This window comes from Xyrauchen texanus, chromosome 11, assembly GCF_025860055.1.
Source record: "Xyrauchen texanus isolate HMW12.3.18 chromosome 11, RBS_HiC_50CHRs, whole genome shotgun sequence".
Taxonomy (NCBI): domain Eukaryota; kingdom Metazoa; phylum Chordata; class Actinopteri; order Cypriniformes; family Catostomidae; genus Xyrauchen; species Xyrauchen texanus.
In genome coordinates this window covers 11,398,259-11,421,647 of record NC_068286.1, presented here as the reverse complement: position 1 = coordinate 11,421,647, position 23,389 = coordinate 11,398,259, and the positions used below count along the sequence as shown (strand labels likewise).

Here is a 23,389-nt window from a genome sequence, read left to right as displayed (position 1 = left end):
GTGAGGAAAGATGTTTCACGCACCGAGGTGCTCAAATTGATAGAGAAGGGCGCTATAGAAACTGTTCCTCCCTCTATGAGCGAGGCGGGTTTTTACAGCCGCTACTTTCTCGTCGCGAAAAAGGACGGTGGCCTCCGCCCCATCCTAGATCTCAGATATCTGAACAAAGCTTTAATGATTCGCTCGTTCAGAATGTTAGCGACCAAACATATCCTCGCGCAAGTTCAGCCCGAGGATTGGTTTCTATCAGTGGATTTGAAAGACGCTTACTTTCACATTCCGATAGCGCCTCATCACAGACTATTTCTGAGATTCAGCTTTCGAGGGACAGTCATACCAGTACACAGTACTACCATTCGACCTATCATTGGCCCCGTACATTCACGAAATGTATGGACGCAGCACTTTCCCCTGAGACAGCGGGAGTCGCGAATACTGAATTACCTCGACGATTGGCTAATCCTAGCACAATCAGAGAGTCAGTTAACGACGCACAGATCTTGGATTATCAGCCATCTAGAATGCCTGGGTCTGAGAATCAATTTTGCAAAAGCGTGCTATCCCCAGCCAGAATATCTCTTTTCTGGGAATAGTGCTAGACTCAGTGCAGATGACGGCGCCTCTCATCAGAACGCGCGCTGGCTATTCGGCGCCTTGCAACATCATTCAGAGCGGGCACGCGCGCCCCCGTCAAACGATTTCAATGGATGCTCGGTCTCATGGCCTCGGCATCAGCTGTACTCCAGCTAGGATTGTTGCACATGCATCCTCTCCAACGCTGGCTCAAGAGCCGTGTCCCCACTCAAGCGTGGTGCTCGGGCCACTTTTTAATCAGAGCGAATCACGGCTGTATAAAAGCCCTGACGCCCTGGAAGGCCGTCGACTGGTATGAAACCGGCGTGAGTCTGGGCGTGAACACACGGAGAAAAATGATCAAGACAGATGCCTCCAAAATAGGATGGGGGGGCCCTTTAATTTTTTTTGGTCAAACCCGGAAAAGCGCCTACATATAAACTGTCTGGAAATGAAAGCGGTCGCCTTGGCTCTCAGAGCTCTGCTTCCGTACCTGAAAAACAAACACGTCCTGGTCCGAACGGACAACATGACGGTAGTATCGTATATAAATCGCCAGGGTGGACTCAGGTCGAGCTCCCTGCACTCTATGGCCAGGGAGCTCATCTTATGGTCACAGCACAACCTGCGCTCGCTGAGAGCAGCACATGTTCCAGGCGTCCTGAACCAGGGAGCGGACATGCTGTCCAGAGACAAAGTTCTCCCAGGAGAATGGTCTCTCCACCCCCTGACGGTTCAGTGGTTATGGCAAACCTTTGGCGAGGCAGAGGTCGACCTCTTAGCCTCCAGGGAAAATCGCACTGCCCTCTTTTTAATCTCAAAGAGCACGGACGCTTCGCCCAAGTCTGGCCGAGCCACCCCTTGTATGCTTTTCCCCGATCGCGATGCTACCTCAGGTCATCAGTCGGATCAGGGAGGTGAAATGTGCAGTGCTCCTGGTAGCCCCACTCTGGAAGAACCAGGCGTGGTTTCCAGAACTAATGCAGATGATGCAATCTGCCCCATGGCCGATTCCGTTGAGGCTGGACCTCCTCAGGCAGGCCAACGGGATGATTCTTCATCCCGGCCCCGATCTGTGGGCCCTTCATGCATGGCCCCTCAACGGGTTCCAGAGAACCTCCCCAGCGGAGTGTTGAGAACCATCACTGAGGCACGAGCACCCTCTACGAGGCGCTTATATGCCCAAAAGTGGAAAGTGTTCAGTGACTGGTGTGATACCAAGAGCTTGAACCCCAAATCGTGCGAGATACCAAGTGTACTCGCCTTTTTGCAAGAGCTTCTGGAGGCAGGCCGCACAGCCTCCATGCTCAAAGTCTATGTGGCTGCCATAGCAGCGTCACACAATCCTGATAAAGAACGCTCATTAGGGAAAAACGACCTAATCATTCGTTTCCTAAGAGGCGCTAGGAGGATGAACCCTCCTCGCCCCCCCTCGGTACCGATCTGGGACCTGGCCACGGTCCTGGATGCACTCAAGAGTGCCCCGTTCGAACCTCTCCGAACCGTGCACCTTAAACAGCTCTCACTCAAAACTGCGCTCTTGCTGGCACTCGCCTCAGTCAAGAGAGTGGGCGACCTGCACGCGCTGTCATCAAGCGCTGCTTGCTTGGAATTTGGACCTAACGACTGCAGAGTTGTCCTTAGGCCAAAGCACGGGTATATTCCTAAAGTGCTCTCCACACCCTTCAGAGTACAGGTGATATCTCTGGCAGTGCTATCGTCTCCAGCAGAGGAAAGCGACGCTAATTTACTCTGCCCGGTCAGGGCGCTCAGAGTATACTTGGAACGTTCTGCCTCGTTCAGACAGGCGGAACAGTTATTCAGTATGCTTTGGCGGCCGCACTAAAGGTCTCGCAGTTTCAAAGCAAAGAATATCGCGCTGGATAGTAGATGCTATAGCGCTGGCTTATGAAGCCAAGGGCCTTCAATGCCCCTTAGGCGTCAGAGCTCACTCTACGAGGAGCATGGCCTCCTCGTGGGCGTGGTCGAGTGGGATACCCATTGAGGATATTTGTGCGGCGGCAGGCTGGGCCTCGCCTTCGACATTTATCAGGTTTTATAACCTACAGGTCCCCTCATTGTATTCCAACATTCTATCAGCCTGACAGTAGTATGGACTGGAGTACGTATATGCTCGGTTCCCTCCTCTCAGGGAACCGAGGTTACGTTAGTAACCGAGTCGATTTAACGCTTGTATCACAGACCCACCTACATTTACACACTTATTCCAATGTGATTAGCTTGTGCGGTTGCTCACACATGAGACAAAAGTGTCATAGAAGCAATATGAAATGACATTCTTCAAAAAAATTTGCTTTTCATATTGCATTTCCATTTAGAACACTACCGGTTAGTTTTAGGTGTTGGATAAGGGAAGGATGTCTGATTTGTTCACCTCTCGTTTTCTTTTAGGACACTATTGGTTAGGTTTAGGTCAAAGTTTTTGGTTAGGGAAGTTAGATTTACCCATTAAAATCTCTTACAACCATACCATGTTATAAGACAAAGTAATTATTGTCTAGGCCCAGTGTGTAGGACATAAGTGAAACATGGTTTCCGCAGTCATGGTAAACCAGGAATTTTTAAATTGTGATTTCCAGCCCTGGAAAAATCATAGAAATTGAGCAATTCTTAAAAGTTCTATTGTGAAAATATTTGTTTTTTTTTTCTAGTTTTTCTAAAATATCCCATCTGCTAGATATTGCTTTTGTAAAGAGTAAAACAGGCCATTTTGATGTTCATTTGTAAGCAAATCCTTCTTTTGAGTACATTAGGTTCTTTTCATTTAATGTTTTAAAAAAAAAGCTCAGAAATCAGTCTGAATCCAGATTATTTTTAAATATCTTTATCCAGCAATCCCACATGACTGGAAAGGTCATGGAAAAGACATGGAACTTAATTTGTCAAAAAGAGTGGTAACCCTGGTGATACGCTATGTACTGCCAACACGTTTTCTTTCTTTTAAATCTGGAAATAACATGGAGGTTTAAAATTCTGCACTATTTCTAGGCCACTAATCAAATATAAGCAAATAATACCTTTTCTTCCACTGAAGAATACAAGATGCTCTTTGGAACATTTTAAAATCATGCAGGAAAAAACATGTATCGTCAGGATTGCACAAACTTGTGGAGCTTGAGTACATGCTGTCATTTAAGTAAAAGTACCAAATACTAAGACTTATGTAAATGTACTGTATGCCCATTATTCACTCAAATTGTTTAAAACAAACCCAATAATAATAACTGACTTGACTATCTAAAACTTACCAGAGCTTAATCATTGATAAAGTATACTAGGTTTTTTGTTGTTGGTGTTTTTACATCCACACAATGCAGGAAATGTCTAGTTTTAATATTTAAATGTATTATAATTGAATATTTTATTAAAATTATTTTAATTACATAAAGGATTGCAGAATCTAGGACCCATGTCAGATCAGTGCAATCTCCAAACAAACCCCCTCTAGGCTGCCTCATTTGATGCTATTATCAGCCCAGAGTTCACCCACTCAAAAACTCTACTTACTCCTGTCCTAAAAGCATTTAATCTTTTTCTCACACTCTCTTCCCACCCTTTATATACAGATATGTGCTCTCTTTTTCTTTTCTCACCCAGTTTTTAGGCTCTGGAGGGCCTCGTCTACATTTTTCTGGTGAAAGCTGGTCATGTAGCTGTGCATCTCCTTGTAGTTGTTCCTTATGTTTCTTTCCGTGCTTCCATTCGGCACGGTGCCAAAACGGAAGGGAGGGGAGAAGTCATTTGGATGTTGAAACTATAAAAGAGAAAGCAAGAGAGAGACAGAGATATAGAAATATAATGAATGGTACACAGTGTCAATGAACACTCATGGGAAAGAGTGTAGGAGAGGTGTCATTTAAAAACCTTTGGATGCATTAGATCTTCTTTTCTCACCATTCATAATGCAACTGTGTCCAGTGTTTTATGTAAACACATTTTTCAATGTTCTCTGGCACTCAAATGCTTTTCCAGACATTAAAAATAAAGAGTGACTTAAAGAACAAAATCCCACCACATCAAATCTTAAAAAGGCAACAGCATCCACTTAAGAGTCCAATCTTCTTTTGTTTCATAGTAGTCACATAATTCACATTAGCCCAATTATTTACACACCAAAGAGGATGACGCAATACTCATATTACTACAAAAGCCAGTCTGCATGAGCTTGCCCCAAAATAGTGGATCATTAACATTAATATTAGGATTTATTATGTACAAAACTGTGCACTGCTGTAGAGTACAAGTGAATGGGTTTATTCATTTCACAAACCAACCAATCATGATATTACTGAAATGGAAATGATTCACATTTATAATGAACTAAAGACTGTAATTACTGTGATCATGAAATGGGTACATTTTCTTTATACTGACTTTAAAGCTGAAGAGTGTAATTTCTATGCCACTTGCATAACCAAATAAATAGTACAAATAATTACTGTTTTTAAACAGGTTTCCTAAACACTCTTTTCATCCCACCTTCCATTTGGACAAACAGATAGTCCTGCCCCAAACTCATGCCATTGGTTAACCTAGAGAAGTTGACATGTCACCACTCAAAAAAACCAAGCAACATTTTGAAAGCACCACAGGGACCTGTGAAAGTCTTACAAATGGAAAAGGAGAAAGTATTTTAACTTTGATACAGTTGCCCACCTTACCTTTAAAAATTGCACCATTTATTGGCTAGACTATGTGAATTAACCTTAGTTGAAAACATCAGGGATAGAGTTGATTCTGCTATATCAAGTCAAGTCACTTTCAGTTCAAGGCATTCTTCTGAACAAATGGCTCTTTTTTTTCCCCTAGCACTGGAATATATCACATTTTTTGACGTAGGATAAATTAGATCAATAGGAACTGTATTTTTAATAACAGCTTTCAGATGCCCATGGCCCACCTTTAGCTGTGAAACATGCTGTTAAATTTCAGACCAATAGACCCTTGTTACCTTTTTATCACTCAGGCCGGTCACCTGGTCCACATACTCCTCTTGGATCATAAATGCAGCCAGGTTGGCTGTGTAGCTGGCTAGGAATATCACAGCAAAAAAGGCCCAGACCGATACCATGATCTTGCTAGTGGTGCCTTTGGGATTCTGAACTGGCACGGAGTTATTGAAGACCAATCCCCACAGTAGCCAAATAGCTTTTCCAATGGTGAAGGAGGGACCGCCAGGCTCTAATGGCATGTAGAGAGGTAGAGAGAGAGATATTATATATCAGTGAGTGTATATAAAACAATGACGTTTTTGAATAAATTAATTTTGATAAGGGTGACAAGCATTAAACTTGAACTGAGAACATAATGATATACCTAAATATTTAGCTACAAAAAAGATCTAAAATGCCACCAGAGGCTTCAGATATCGTGCAGGGAATTTAATTAATGAATCAATTCTTTTTGAACTAGTTCATTTACAAGAACTGTCCGAACTCCAATTCACTAAATGAATCAGACTTTCCAATGTTACAAATGAAACAGACACTATTAGAATACAGCACGTATTAATATTGCTTCAGGTCTCTCAGCTGTAAAGCATTTACGTTAAGTCATTTAACATGTGACATAAAAACAGTAAGTGTAGCTCAAATACTACTTGTTTAGAAAAAGATTAATGGAAGTAAATAGTGACTAAGGCTATCATTATTCCTAACATTTCCTTTTGTGTTCTACAAAAGAAAGAGTTAAAAAAAAATGAGGGTGAGTAAATACTGATAGATTTCTATTTTTTGGGGTTCACTATCAATTCACATGTTGCGTTGCCACATTTATTTAGTTACTACCAAACACTAACATCAATACGATTTACTACACCAATGCAATATATTGCTAAGTATGAGGACATAAATATTAGACTAATATAATGGCTCAAACAAAAAGATAAAACGCTTCAAAAATATCCTTCTATGGAGAGGTTTAAGCTAGACATACCAAATGGTGTTTGGGTGTTGGATAAGTCTTTATTTGTGTGTGCATGTTTATACAAGCGCGTATGTGCACACCTCGTCCGTCTGCCAAGCAGCGATTATAGCCAACAGGACTGAAGTACTCAAAGATGAAGACGGCCACGGCTGAAACTATCAACAGCATAACGAACATCATTACCCAGACATCAGCGCTGAAGGGCTCTGAGACCAGGAAAAAGAAAGAGAAGAGAAGGAAAATGTGGGGGTATTAATGAAGTGTGCACTTGAATTTGGGTTTCATCTTGAAGGTTGCATTTTATTTTACAGTTTGTGTACTTTCAGGATACTTACCCAAGAAAGTACTGAGTAATATTGGGTAACTATGTACTTAATATGGGTTAAGGTTGGGGTTAGGTTTAGGGTTAGTACCTAGTAATTACCGTAGTTGTTATTTAGTACGTAAATGGAGAACAATAAAGTGCTACAATATGGAATGCACTTGTGCCAATAGTGTGTGTGTGTGTGTGTGTGCACGTGTATTTTTTCCTTACCTAAAAAGGCAGAGGGGGACACCGTGCCATTGCTACGAGAGACCATGACACTGATCCCTGTCTCTATGAAGGGCACGGAGAAGTCAATGACCTCTGACCTCTCTTCATTAATAGTCAGGGACCCCACTGCCATATGGGCATTCTTAAATACCACCTAGGCACAAAGAGGAGGGATGAAAAAAGTTATGCGTGATGGGTGGATCGAGCCTGAAGGGTCCATACTTTCAAAACTGATGTTGTATAGAGAGGATTGATCTTGAAATAACAATATCAATTCAAAGGGTTGATAAGAACTATTTTTCCTGCTATATTTTAACACCTGTAGAAATGCTGAAACTCACACAAACAGTCACTGACAGCACTGAGTTGCAGCACTCATTACTAGTTATTTCACAATAAAGAACAATGTGGCTAAATGTGACATTTATATATATATATATATATATATATATATATATATATATATATATATATATATATATATATATATATATATATAAATCATTTTTATCATGTTTATCGAGTTTGATCGTGTTCTGTAATTGTTAACAAATTAAATATCAGAATAAACATTTCTAACAATTTGGACTTTAGTCCTGTTAAACCTTTAATCAATGGCTTTCAAATATAATGTTAAATGGCTGTAATTTTCCATTTTATTTTCAGAAATCTTTTGACATTTTACTTAATAGAGGTATTGGAATTAGAATCAATATTGGCCTAGATAGGCATTGGATCAAAAAGAAAATAAGTGATATCACCTCTCCGATAAAAATGATACTTGAAGCTCTTCTGAACAAAGACTAGTCTACGCATGCCACATCTTGACAAAGAGGAAAAGAAGCACAGTGTAAAAAAAAAGGTGAATGATGATAAAATAGAAGCCAGTGAATGAGAAGAGCACAAAGGAAAAAATAAGACTATAAGACCAAGAAAGGCAGAAATCAGGTTACTTTTCCACAGTAGGTCGCAGTAGCTTTAAATTGCTATTTCTTCTTTTTTCAACCTTTCCCTAATCACTACTTTACCAAACCCATCACATGTCCAGGTATATTTAGAAATACATGTAATGGGCCTCTGGTTATATAGATAAATAGGACAAAGCAGAGTTAATATGGTGAGTGTACGCTACAGAAAGACTTCTCTCTCTTGCACTCTCTCTCTCTCACTTTACCCTTCTAAATTTGACATTATAATTTGTATGCACTTAAGTGTGTGTGTGTGTGTGTGTGTGTGTGTGTGTGTGTGTGTGTGTGTGTGTGTGTGTGTGTGTGTGTGTGTGAGCATGTATTTATCACTTTGTGGGTACCAAATGTCCCCATAAGAATAGTAAAACCCGAAATTTTTGACCTTGTGGGGACATTTTGTCGGTCCCCATGAGGAAAACAGCTTATAAATCATACTAAATTATGTTTTTTGAAAATGTAAAAATGCAGAAAGTTTTCTGTGAGGGTTAGGTTTAGGTAGGGTTAGGTTTAGGGGATAGAATATAAAGTTTGTACAGTATAAAAACCATTATGTCTATGGAAAGTCCCCATAAAACATGGAAACACAACGTGTGTGTGTGTGTGTGTGTGTGTGTGTGTGTGTGTGTTGCATCACTCAACATGAATATGTCTCAAAGCAGCAGATGCAACAAAGACATTAGGCAAAAATAAAGCAAGATACCAAGAGTCTGCAACTCCGACTGTGGTGCAGGTTGGAGAGCATTCATATAACTGTGACTGAAAGGGAACTCAATAAGCCACATTCATTTCAACTGTGGATTTGCATATGATTCGGTAACTAATATTATTTCTCATCTGAATTAAAGATCCAGCTGTATTTTCCCTTGGGCAAAATCGCTTGCTCTCACTTTCATCTGTTCTTCTCATTAGAGATACTGTTCAGATTGTCCTTTTTTGATTATAAAATTAGTAATCTATAAATCTACATGTAATGGAGCCATGGCATTTCTTGTGATTGCTGTATTCTATCAATAAAAACGGCAATAATGCAAATAAAAACGGATAAACAAAGGAACAAAAATATTAAATATGTATAAATATATAAAATCAAAATATTTCATTCCACATTAAACAATATAAATTCTTCAAACTGTTTTGAGCATGGTGTGGCATGATGAAAATATGGCATACAGCTTGATATACTACACTCATCGATTATATGCAGCAGTATGGTAACTTAGAAAGAACAAAAGTTGCCAATAACCACTGTCACTCAAATATCAAAAAGAGTGAAACTATTCAACGGGCAACAGCCACACTGTGCTAACACATAGGATACCTTTCTCCATATCAACAACATGGCTAAAGCTCTTGGATGATAAACAACCTATTCACACCCAAATTCTGTAGTCTATCACAATATGAGGACTGATGTTCAGTGAGGACTAAAACTCACCTCACCAACCAATCCATTCCATGTGCCATTGATCTTTTTTCCATGCTTTCCATTGGTCACCAGGTAGAGATCATAGGTGAATTTTACAGACTTGGCAATCTTTTTGAGGATGTCTATACAGAAGCCCTTGCAACAGCGTTTTATATAGATCCCTGAATCTCTTGTCTGGTTTCTAGAGGTGGTAAATTCAAGAAGAAGGTGATATGATACAATCAATATTACAAATTGACATCAAGATGCCAGTTTTACTCTTGTTTTTTAAGTTTTCATTGACAGTTCCATATACATCACACATTTTTACTCTATGAAATTAAATAACCACTTGAATTAAAAAATGGAGGATCTGTACTAAGTGCTTAAATGAGACATCTTGTAGGATGCAGTCAAGACTTATGACTGACAACTGATTATCCTAAGCGCTAACATTTTACCATACAATACTTGATATTCAAAATATATACCTAGATTATGTAGCTAGGGTTTCAGTTATAGTTCCAATATTTTTACATATCTGTGTTTTAGGTCAAGGTTGGGGCTGGTTCTGTTTAAGCATTTATCAGTGTACCACTTGAAAAATCTATATTGAAATCTAAAGAACTGCAGTGCATTGCACAAATAACTGTAGTGTTGTCAAAGAGCCTAGAGGATTCTTACAGGATTTTGAGCTGCTTTCTGCATGGTACTGTGTTTCTCATGCAGGTGCCACTGAGGGGGTCAACATCCTCAACAATGACAAATGGAGCCTCTTCCAGGGTAGCAATGGACAAGTGGTCATCCTCCCGCTCCTCAGCATCTGAGTACAGCTCGAAACGAGGCCAAACATGGTACTTCATTGCCAGAGACCCATTCTCCCATTTACCTACCTGTTAAAGTGCAAAAATGAGAGAAGTATAACAAGTCAGATAATTAGAGGCCGTTGAGGTTGAAGTGGCTGAGACTGGATTAGTGCAAGCTAAATTTGAGGATGACTGAAATCTTAAATTAAGATAAAGAGAGATAAAGAGTAAATGAAGGTGGATAATTACATCAGGGAAGGGGGAACTGTGCAGTCATGAGTTAAGAGGAATCAAGAGGGAAAGTGAGGCAAATAGAAAAGAGGAGAGATACTCACCCTGTCCCATTGCCTCTCCTTATCTAACAGAATTATAACCAACTTTGGGTGCATCTGAAAACCATCCTCACTGAAGGAGAGGTTACGCCCTTCAAATGTCACATTCATGAGGTACCTGGAGAGAAAAGAGAGGGGACATCAGACCAAACACATTTGGTGGTTATCAATGAACGCTATGAATCCAATCATGGCATTCATTTGTATTGTGCGTTGCAAAGACGAACAGGGTTTGCAAAAGTGACGCTCTGTAATGTGGCCAAAACCTTAGATTTTCTCATTTCAAATACATTTTTTAAACCCACAAGACTAAATATCTTGAATGCACTATATGAGTTTATCATTCAACAAGTTAAATGCCAATTTAAGGCTCACAAGGACCATCTTTTCTTTTTTAAAGATGTGCCTAGTTTTTAGAAATCCATTTCGCTACAATCTCAGTTGATTTCAAAATGACCTGGCTCTTTCCACAGTTTCTATTTAAAATGCCTGGCCGATTTCTTTTCCCAGGCCGCCCCTGTGTATACAAAATATAAGTAACTGTATTCCACTACAGTTACAATTTAAATCATTGGTAATTAGAATACAGTTACATTCAAAAAGTATTTTAATTACCGAAGAGGTTACTTTGAATTTTATTGTAATTTGTTTCATTTAATATTTAGTCTTTCAGATGGAAAACATTTATACATTTAAATGATGTGATCAAAAGTGCATTTGAACAGCAGTGAAAAACGTTCTTATGATGTGTTACAGTCATACGAGCAGACAGAGAATTAAGTCTCAAATAAATATGGAGCACAAGAAATAGAATTTAACCTTGTGTAAATTGTCAGCTATAGACTAAGCCAATATGCCATTTTACATGCACGTTACCTGGCATGAAAATATTAAAAAAAAATTTTAATCAAGAAAATTCATGTTGGATCATAACTTCTTTTTTTCTAGTAAAACATTTCATATTTGGGCAAAAATTGTATTCTCAATAATAATATTTGTATTGTTTTCCTGTCAAAATATCTAAATATCCTTAAAACAAGATCAGTTCCATTTATCTTGTTTTAGATACAACACTGCATAAGATATTAAGTTTTTTCACAGAATGTATTTTTAATGTGCATTTTGTCTTACTGTGCTGGTAGAGATTTTTTTTTTGTCAAAAACATTTGAAAAAAATCTACCAGTGCTGAAGAATTAATCCAAAATATTTAGAGTATGTCACTGACCTTGTGTAATCTAAAGGAATACATTACAAATTACATTTAACAGCATGTATTCTGTAATCTGTAGTGGAATACATTTCCACTACAGATTAGTAACCCTCCCAAACCTGTTCACATAGGACATGTTCTTGTGTTCAAAAACAGCTAGAACGCAAGGGTCCTAAGACATTTATTTAGAAGTTGTCTAATGTCCTGGTTACTTTTGTAACCTCCATTCCCTGTTGGATGTCAATGTAGTGACAACAGGGGTCGCCCTTGGGAGCCCCAAACACCCCTGATCTTTGAGAAAAGGCCAATGGGAATTGGCGAGAATCTCGAAAAGGAACTGAGGTTATGAATTTAACCAGGACGTTCTCTATCTGTCACTCACTCGATATTGTGTCGATATTGTGACCATTTTGTGCCTCGCAACCAGGGCATCTGGCCATAACATATCCCCCCCCAACACTTCTATGAGCGTTGCACAGTCCCTCGCACCTCAGGGACAAGTTGACTGCAAAAAATGGGGACAGGCCGCCCCAGCCGTGGCCTCTTCTCTTCTTTTTTCTTCCCAAAAAAGAATGGAAATCATTCAGCTGGGGGCCAAAAGTGTCCAAGTCGGGGGGTGTCCATTCCAAAGGGGAAGACACCATGGAGAGAGACCACAGCCTGTCCCAAAGGGGAGGCAATTGTGTGAAAATACGTCGCATGGTCTTACCGAGTCTTGTTGGCAGTGTCACATGTGGAGAAGTCTGCATCCTATCCAGAGGGGATAGAGCTCTAAAAACATTGCGAATGGTGGCAGAGGGGAACTCTGCCCAAGGAAGACACCGGTTTACCAACGGGGTAACTCTCTTATGGAAGATACATCACACGGGGTTACAAACAGGCAACCATCACATGTGAAGAACCTACCCCAGTACAGGGCCTAATAGCACACGTAATGGTACGGCATCGAGTTTCTCCACGACCATGCCTGCCACAGGGCTTTAAAGGAAGAGTTTGTGTTTTATTTGTATGGTTTTATTACATATGCATCACATTTTACCATGTGTCATAATCGATCTGACCATGTGCCATATGTGCACACATTTGGTTGTGCCCTCAGAACCAGAAACGTCAGGAAGAACACGTTCTCAAAGGTTAGTTACATTAATTAAAACACAAAGCTAGCTAATATTGCACTGTTGCAAACATTGGGCAGTGTGCTCATTACAGTGTGATTGCCAACCTGAGGTTGCATCAATTTAGATCTAGCACTTCATTTAATTAATGTTTTCATGGTATATATGCAGCCTCTCTCTCTCTCTCTCTTGCTCTCTGAAATCAGCTGGCAAGTTTTTGTCAAAATTATTTAGTACCTAATTATATTACATTATATTGCATTGCATACGTCATATTAAATTACTTGTGTGCATGTTCTGAGCCTTATTGAACTGTCCGTGAGAAACCCCTGCATAGAAGGAAAGTAATAATCCAGGGAAAACATTTATTACAGAGTTAAATATTATTAAATGGCCCTAACTCGGAATTTAGGACAGAATTTCAAGTATAAGATTTTTTTTCATATCTGACATAATAGCTTTTAGTCAGCCATCCAAGAACATATTAATAATAGCTCTTTGCTTAAGAGTGGCACATTTAAAGAATTAGGAGACTGCATATTATTTATTTATTTATTTTTTTACTATTATTATGTTGGCTTGACAACCATTATTCTAAAGACTGGGTTCAGGGTTTTTCCAAAAATCCTGACACCAAGACAAAAATTATCAATTGCAACTCTTTCTAGAGCTTTCAAGCTACATCCACCAAACTTGGTACATACTTTCAGATTGTTCTGATTTAGTGTGCCTTATCTTTTCTAACTGATCAGACCTACGGTTTTCACACAACAGACGATTTCATTTCTGAAATATCCCAAAGATATACATTGACAGAACAGTTGACTGAAGGCTGTAGGACTTGCAAAGGACTGTAGGACTTGTAAATCCTTCAGACAAGGTTTGTCAAGCCAACATCAAAGTTGGAAAAGACAGTCAGAATATGTCCCATTTCCTTTTGTGTCAAAAAGCTTTGCATAGTCAACACTTCCATCCAAATGTACCTTTTCTCCATAAACAATAAGCTTGACCCCTGTCACTTAGATTTTAAACCTGGTCACTCAACTAATAGAGCTCTGCTGTAACTAAAGCCCTAGGTCAGCCGGTGTCTTGACTTTACTGCATAGATCTGTCATCTACATTTGTCATGGTCAACCATAAACTGGTGAGCCCAAAGCTGGCAAAGGCAGCTAAAGATGTTTTTAAAGAAATAACTTACATTTCCATCTATTTCTCACACAGTGATCGCATGGCTTTTAAAGTAATTGTCTATATGTCATGGACAAATGTAATACACTTCAATGATAATTTTTACTCTTTTTGGAGTTTAACAAATATGACCACTGTGAACTCTTGTGGTATGCAAATATTCAAATATTCCATTCAAGTTCATACACAATGCTGTCAGTTGAGTTGTTATTCACCTCTGTTGTAATTAACATATTTCATGTCACTAACCTGATCTACAGGAAAATGTGCACTGCATTCACAAAGTGTTTTAGCATTCTTTTATTTTGGTGTTGTTGTTGTTATTCTTGTCCTTGAACCTAACCTTAGCACTTGACTTGTATTCTTGGCCAATGTTCCAACATTTACCACCTACACATGTAGCTAGCTGTCTGTCTATCCATCCGTCCACCCATTCATCCATCCATCCATTTAAAGATGATAAAAAATTTTTTTTGCATTATATACATATACTTCTGCATACTGTGTACTACAACAAGTAAAAGATCATAAAACCTGAAACACAAGTCAATTCACCTTGTTCCATCTTGGTGTAAAATTGATGATGTAGAATATCTGACCCATTATAAACAGTGACCGTAAATCAGTCTGTAGCCAGGTGTGTGTGTGTGTGTGTGTGTGTGTGTGTGCATTTGTGCCCTTGAGCGCTAATATGTGCGCAGATTTTCATCATGGCGGGAGTATCGTGTGTGTGTCAACAAGTTTTGTGTCAGAGCCAGTGAAAACTCGCTACTGCTCTCCCCGCTCTCTTCCCTCCATCTGTGGGCTGTCGTCACCATGACAACATTCAGCCTCACGAAAATGACTAGCCACACATGAAATAAATATCTGCTCTACACAAGAGAGGCTGAAAGAGAATAAAAGTGAAACAATGAAAATGAGAGACAGAGAATGACAGAACGAAAAGAGTTTGTCTCATACAGTAAGTTGCCATAACAGTAAGTTTTGAAAGTTTTTAAATACTAAACTAACTTTAATGTAAATGCCATAGAATATGAATAATGCAATTCTTCTGTAGAAAAGAATATATCAAGGTAAGTCGGCATGTTGCTAACAAGAGTTACAGTACCACGTTATGCCAACACACTGACAAGGGTCATCTCTTATCATGCATTTTAGCATCAGCTCCAGTGTGTTTACCTTCCCCTGTGGTGCGACAGAAATCTTATTGCGTCAGCAGTGTGGGAAACCCAAATTCAGATCCTGCATTGACACCAGGAGGTTATTGCTTTCATATAATCAGTGATGAGTACGATTCGGCGGTTGCATTTTCTCCTCTAACATTACATTTTTACTCCATGGTTGGGTTTAGGTTGGGGGTTGGGGGGGGTACAGTTTATAAAATATGCATTCCTCTTCACTGTTACATCCTGTAGAGCTGAAAACAACTCGCTTTACAACTCACTGTTGGCGCCCCTCCATGGACATTCCATCTAGATTATGGAGCTTAAATGTGTTTATATGCTCAGTAACACACAACATGATCACAAGGGAAGTTGGTTTGTTGTTTCTGAGAGTTTATGTACCCTTGGATCGGCCACATTATGCTGACTCACTGACAAGTCAGACATTTTTGCAATGGCTCCAGAGTATTTATCTTCCCCTGTGGCACAACTAGAAGCACGTTGCATCAACAGTGTTGGTGACCCTGGTTCATTTTCCAATGAAACTAGAAAATAATTATATTCGCATAATTAGTGATGAACGCAATTGCATTTTTCCTTCAAAGTTTTTATAAAATTTTTACTCCACTGATGGTTAGATTTAGTTTTGGCTGAAAACATCAGCTGAAAACATCTCACATCACGACTCGCTACTGGTGCCCCTGTGAACATTCCACCCATAAAATAAACTCACAGGTGCCCATGCGCCCAATAACAATTACTGCTTCTGCCACTAGGTGTAGTTTTTCACAATGCTGTAAGCACAGACCGATTTCAGCTAAAGAAAAGTAAACCTAGTGTTTCCAATTTCACTGTGAGATCAGTCTGTAACATTTACGGCTTTTGCCATTGGAGGCAGTGTTTTGAATTCTGGTAAGCACAGAGTGATTTTTCCGTTTTCACTCTGATCAGTCAGAAAGTAACATAGTAATGCAATCTGATACTATCACTGGTGCTGTAAATACAGCTTAGAGACACATCTCACTAACAAAAACGTACCTATGGTTTTTTTAAAATACCTAGGAATACAATGTAAATACCATTGCAATTTAATATTGTAATCAAATAGTTGCATAGTATAAAAGATATCAAAATACCATGGTGTTACATCTGATACCATCACTGTACTGTACCATGGTACAGCCATCATACTTTTTGTTAATGGCTACACAAGTAGACACACACATACCAACTTACTGCAGAAGTTACTACATAACTGCAGTGGTTAAGTTCGCACCTGTTCTGTCTAACCAACACCCACAATCGCACAAACTCAAACACCATCAATTCCCACATGTGTGCTATGCCAGTCTGTTTTGATTCCTGACACAAGAAAGAATGTACAACCCCAAACTGTCGTCAAACAGAATGAAAGTGAGAGTACGTTTGAGTGAGAGAGGAAGGGAAAGAGAGACCCACCAGAATTTAAAATGTGTTACCATGGTGCCCACAACCATAGCAATCACCAAGCAATCTCCTGTTGCCATAGGAACAGTAATCTCGCCCTGAAGAGAGCTAGGGATAAAGAGAGAAGGATACATGGAGAGAGAGGGAGCATCTTGTGCACTTACAGCTGGAGACATGATGCAGTGGAGAGCCATTTATCTGTCTCTATAAATACAAACAGATCGGTATTCGACATGACAGCCAACTATCCAAAATTTTTCTGGTATTGATCTGAAATTGGAAAACCCGTCTGCAGATTTACTGCACACCCATATAAAAGTGCAACCATAAAAGGATCTATGATTTACTTGATGTCACATTTGAGAGTTTCCTCTAATAATGTATGTAATTTGTGTCCTGATATAACATGTCATCTCTTAGCTTGAAACTTTACGCCGTTTTGTAATATTTGTCAAGGCTGTGAAAGACAGTTGTAGTAATTTCTTGAATGCCATATCAAGGCTATTTTGGCATTGGCAAGAACAAGTTGGAATCTATTAATAAAGAAAGAAGGAAAGAAAGCAAATAAGTATAGTACAAATTAATAAAAGCATAAACAAACCGATAATCTTCATGTCGAAAAAGAAAAAATGTTCAAATGTACTTTTAATACTTTATTCATATGATACGTTTTAGATTAAAATTCTAAAAGTGCTAAGAATTCTGATGACACTGTAGGAGCTTCGTTCAGGAGCGGGTTTGGTTATTAGCAATAATTCATAATTATCAAAGATAATTATTAATTATTAGAATCTACCAAACATTGATTAGAATCAATGTTAGCTTATTAATCCTTCAAATCATCAATCATCAAAGACAACTATCAATTACCAAAATCAATAGAATATAAATAAGAATTAATATTGCTCGGGCACCACCCTGGAATCAGTCTCAATATAGGATTGTTCTCTTAGGAAAGTTGACTTCCGGAGAACATCGACATTCAAAAAGGGAACAACGAAGGCTTGAATCCGAGTCCTGACATCTCCTGCCAGCCCTTGACACAGATTCATGCAGAACAATACCAAAACACTTATTTTTAAAGTATAGCAAAGTTTATTGATGCAGTAATATCAGTTAATAATCAACACAATTCAGTCGATAAACTTCTGACTTCCAACTACAATCTAAACAGTGATTAGATATGTTAACATAAAAGCTGATAATACATAAGAGGAGTGAAGAGGTGTGTGTGTGTGTGTGGGGGGGGGGTATGGGGTGTGTTCGTACACTATAAAAATCATAATGTTTATGAAGAGTCCGCATAATGATAGCTGCACCAACGTGTGTGTGTGTGTATGTGTGTGAGGAGAGAAGGAGTGCAACAAATGGTGGGTGTGGCTCTCGTGGAAAGTTATGAGGACATTTCTAGTGTCCCCATAATTCAAATGGCTTGAAATACATACTAAATTATATTTTATTGAAAATGTAAAAATTCATAATGTTTTTGGTGAGGGTTAGGTTTAGGGGTAAGGTTATGGGATAGAATCTATAATTCGTACAGTATAAAAATCATTATGTTTATGTAGAGTCCTCATAATGATAGCTGCACCAACGCGTGCGCGTGTGTGTGTGTGTGTGCGTGCATGTGAGGAGAGAAGGAGTGCAACAAATGGTGGGTGTGGCTCTCGTGGAAAGTTATGAGGACATTTCTAGTGTCCCCATAATTCAAATGGCTTGAAATACATACTAAATTATATTTTATTGAAAATGTAAAAATTCATAATGTTTTTGGTGAGGGTTAGGTTTAGGGGTAAGGTTATGGGATAGAATCTATAATTCGTACAGTATAAAAATCATTATGTTTATGTAGAGTCCTCATAATGATAGCTGCACCAACGCGTGCGCGTGTGTGTGTGTGTGTGCGTGCATGTGAGGAGAGAAGGAGTGCACAAAATGGCGGGCTTGGCTCTTGTGGAAAGTCAAGTCATAGAGTCATCATTGTGTAGTTTGATAAAATAAGACTGTGAATTGTGTTTGTAAATTAAGTAATTAAATAGTAATTGTATTTAGAAAACCCAGTGAGCAAGTCAAAGGCGACTGTTGCAGGGAACACAAAACTCCCTAAAATGCTGGTTAATGGAGAAAAAGAACCTTGGGAGAAACCAGACTCTCTGTGGGGGCCAGTTACCTCTGGCTAACATCATGAATATAATGCCGATATTACTTAATTATGTATAGTGCAAGTAATGGATTAAAATGATTAAACTACGTAAGTGTTAAGGGCCAGTGTTTAAACAAAGATTTTGTAAGAACTGTAAGATTAATGACTAATGTCTTTGACGTTCATCCTGGATTAACTCATAGATGCAATTGTCTGTCCTTTGTTTGTTGGCAATTAATTGGTAGTCTATGTATTCCATTAGAAGAGTGTAGTCCATCATTAGACAGAGGTGATGCAGGCAGAGATCAGTGAACTGCATCGCAGTTCAACTGGCCAGTAATTTCGGTGAGGTCTATCCTAATTCCAAGATTCAGGCAATGGCATATGATGTATCCCATGTTTTATGGTTGGAGTTGGCATCAGTTCATCCTCTGAAGTCCATCGTTATAGACTGAAGTGATGTTTGGCTGGCACCGGCTGCATTTAGTCATCATCACTCAGAGACATGTAGCAGTGGAGTCCAACATGAAGCAGGAATGGAGCTGGATCCAGCTGGTTCTGGTGACCTCAGAATAGGAGTCAAGAGGTTGAGACAGGGATACAAATAGAATAATATTAGCTTAGATGCCATTCAATTTATTGCAGAGTTATAGATCATGAGAAATGTTTCTGGTTTCGGCAGACCTAACTAAAGCAGCCTAATTGTGAGTTGAAGTTCCAGTTATGCATTACAATAATTTAGTCTTGAGTTCATGAATGCATTAATTAGTTTTTTCGGCATCAGCAACACAGAGCATGTATCGTAATTTAACAATATTTCTTAGGTGGAAGAATGTTGTTCTATAAACATTGGTAATTTGATTTTCAAAGGAAATATTGGTATCAAATATAACACCTAAGTTCTTTGCTGTTGAAGACGATGTAACAGTACATCCATCGAGTCAAATAATATTATAGCAGCTTGTTTTTAGAGGGTTTTGGTCCAATAATTACTACCTCTGTTTTGTCGGAATTGAGAAGAAGGAAATTTCTGGTCATCCAATCTTTGATATCATCGATACACTCTTCTAGTTTGGAGAATTGTGAAATTTTGTGAAATTTATTCCACAATTCGTGATAATATCTCCAAGGAGAAGCATAAAGAGAAAAGCAGAGTCCCTAAAACTGATCCCTGTGGCACTCCATACTTAAATTTTGTTTGGTTTGACAATTCCTCATTTACATAAATAAATGCTAAATAGGACCTAAACCATGCTAATGCAAGTCCACAAATGCCAACAGAATTCTCTAGCCTATTCAAGAGAATGTTGTGATCTTTCATGTTGAATGCAGCACTAAGATCTAAAAGCACTAGAAGTGAAATGCATCTGCGATCAGGTGATAAGAGTAAGTCATTTGTAACTCTGATAAATGCAGTCTCTGTACTGTAATGGAGCCTAAATCTTGACTGAAATTGTTCATATACACTATTTCTCTGTAGAAGGGACAGTAGAGGACACTACCTTTTCTAGTATTTTTGACATAAACGAGATTTGAAATCGGTCTATAATTAGCCAGTTTATTACTATTAATTAGCCATTAGCAAGTTGTGGCTTCTTAATAAATGGTTTGATATCTGCCATTTTAAAGTTTCTTGGGATATGTCCTAAGGATAGCCAGGAGTAAATAATATTAAGAAGAGGTTCTTTTAAGAGCTTAGTTGGTTTTTGGATCTAACATATATGTTGTGGCTTTTGATGTTTTGATAAGTTTTATCAGCTCTTCATGACCTATGACAGCGAAGGTTTGAAGTTGCACTTGAGGAAAATTATGAGACACTGTTTTCTGAGGTACTTTGACAAATGATTGCATAATTCCAATTATATTTGTGATTATTTATATTTTATCAGGAAAGAAATTCATGAAGTCATCACTATTGTGCTGCGACGGTTCAGTTTATGCTTTGTTCCTAACCAATTTAGACACAATACTTGATAAACATCTAGGATTTTTGTGGTTATTTTCTATGAGTTTGCTAAAATATGCTGACCTGGCAGCTTTTAGTGCCTGTCTGTATCTACAAACACTATCCTTCTATGCACCGTAAAATACCTCTAATTTTGTATTCATCCACTTGCGCTCCTTTTTCCAAGCTGCTCTCTTGAGAGCATGAGTGTGATCATTGCACCATGGTGAGGGTCTTTTTTCATTAGTTTTCTTTAATCGAAGTGGGGCGACAATATCAAGAGCACTAGAGAAGAATCTATTTATATTTTTTGTTATTTCATCATGTTCTTCTGGGCTTTGGGGTTTATTAAGTGTATGCGATAGATCTGATAGAATATTAGTGAAGCTATCTTTAGTGGTCGAAAGAAAAGTTCTACCTGAACAATTGCATGGTGTAGATTGAGTAACATTAGCTGATAGCAGCATACAAGAGACTAGGTAATGATCTGAGATGTCATCGATCTGCAGAAGAATTTCTATAGTATCAACATCAACTCCAAATGAGATGATTATAGTGATGAGTTGGTCCTGTCACATTTTGTCTGACCCAAGAGAGTTGAGAATATTGATAAATGCTAATCCCAATGTGTCATTTTCATTACCTCTGTGAATGATGAAGTCACCAACAATTAAAGCTCAGTAACTACAAGGTTCGATACAAATTAGCAAATTCACCAAGGAAATCAGAATAAGGCCCGGGTGATCTTTATACTGTAGCAAGGGCAATAGATGACAGAGTTTTTTTTTTATTTATATCTGACACACGTGTGTCACATTAAGCATTATTAGTTCAAAAGACTTAAACTTATATCCTGTCCTCTGAGTAACAACAAAAACATCACTGTAAATTGTAGCAACACCTTCTCCTCGACCCTTCAGATGAAGCTCATATTTATAACAATAACCTGGGGGAGTAGATTAATTTAAACTAATATATTCACATCCAGTTTAAGCAAGGTTTCGTTCAAACAGCGCACATCCAAACTATGATCTGCAATAATTTAATTTACAATTAGTGCTTTGGTAGAAATAGATCTAATGTTTAGTAGCCCTACCTTCATATAATGTTTATCTTTAATTTTTCAAGTTTGACCTTAATAAAAAAAATTCTACATGATTTAGTGAGAGTTTTGTGTTTGGTAGTTCGGGGAACAGACACAGTCTCTATGAGATATCTAGGTGATACAGTCTCTATGTGTTATAGTTTATGTCACCTGTGTGATGTCTCAAGGCAGCTTGCAGGCATTTGGATTAACCAGTTTGTCTGATTCCTGACCTGGGCCATAGTTAGTCAAATATTGTTATTATTAAGACTATGAGCCAAATTACTAGAGAGGAGAGTGGTACCTTCCCAGGAGGGATGGAGTCCATCTCTTTAGCAGGTTTACCCCAAAACCTCTTCCAATTGTCTATTAATCATATGCTATTCTCCAGACACCACTCAGTCATCCAGCCATTCAGTGACACTAATCTATTATAAATATCATCACTACGATGAGCAGGGAGGGGGCCAGAGCATATTACAGTGTCTGACATCGTTTTTGCAAGTTCACACACCTCTTTAACATTATCTCTAGTGATTTCAGACTGGAGAAGCTGGACATCATTAGTTACAATATGAATAACAATTTTAGAAAATGTACATTTAGCATTAGACAGCACTTGTAAATTTGATCTGATGCCAGATGCTCGTGCCCAGGAAATGTATTGAACAATAGTAGCTGTAGTCTCTATTTCTACGTTCTTACAATAGAATCACCAATTATGAATTATTACTTTCAACATGATTCTCATTGGGTGCATCAATGAGTGGGGAGAATCGATTGGAAACCCTAACAGGAACGGGAAAGTGATGTCGCTTTGCTGAGTGAGTATGCCACCAAGATGTCACCCAAATGCCCTGCTGCGGGGGCTCTAGAGCCCGAACCAAAGTGTGTGTGTTGCTCGTTGTACAACCGGCATCCGAAACGTATCTACCGGCTTCTCTTTCTCACTGACCTCCACTAGCGTTCGGATACGTGTCTCTAACTCATTAACCTTCTCCATCAGCCTGACTAATTCCTCACATTTATCACATGTAAATACCTCACTGCTGATGGAATAAGCTATAGTAAATATGTGACATGCAATGCAGGAAGAAATAACATGAGTGGATACCATGACTTACCGCAATTGTTTGTTGTTGTTGATTGTTCCCGAGCGGTGAGGGTTTGAGATCGATGTAAATCCCTGATGCAGTTCTTTGTTGTTATGGTAGTCTTGATAAGCAGTGCTTTGAGATCGATGCAATAATCCGTGTAACACAGAGGAAAAAAATGGGTGTGCGCTGTCAAATGCGATGCACACAAATGCACACGAAAAATGCATGGAAAAGTGTGACAGGGCAGAGGGTGGGGCTGGGTTGTGATGCTGCACACCCGGCCACTAATCAGGCCAATCAAGCCTCCAAGAGAGATAAAGGCTGACTGAAAACTCCAGTGGGACAGAGAGAGAGAGATTTACGGGCAGCTGTCCAACACCTTTGTGTGTTTGTATTTTTGGTTAAATTCTTCATTAAAATATTATTTATATT

The 23,389-nt window shown here is 38.8% G+C and overlaps 1 protein-coding gene across 1 annotated transcript in view; it reads right to left on the bottom strand.

Annotated features, from left to right (window-relative positions):
* grin2bb (glutamate receptor, ionotropic, N-methyl D-aspartate 2B, genome duplicate b) overlaps positions 1-23,389 on the bottom strand; it is a 148,760-nt gene that overhangs the window by 22,063 nt on the left and 103,308 nt on the right. The window contains 7 exon segments of the mRNA XM_052137623.1: positions 4,188-4,348; positions 5,546-5,775; positions 6,600-6,725; positions 7,055-7,208; positions 9,458-9,629; positions 10,112-10,320; positions 10,569-10,683. Coding sequence (XP_051993583.1) covers positions 4,188-4,348; positions 5,546-5,775; positions 6,600-6,725; positions 7,055-7,208; positions 9,458-9,629; positions 10,112-10,320; positions 10,569-10,683 — 1,167 coding nt within the window.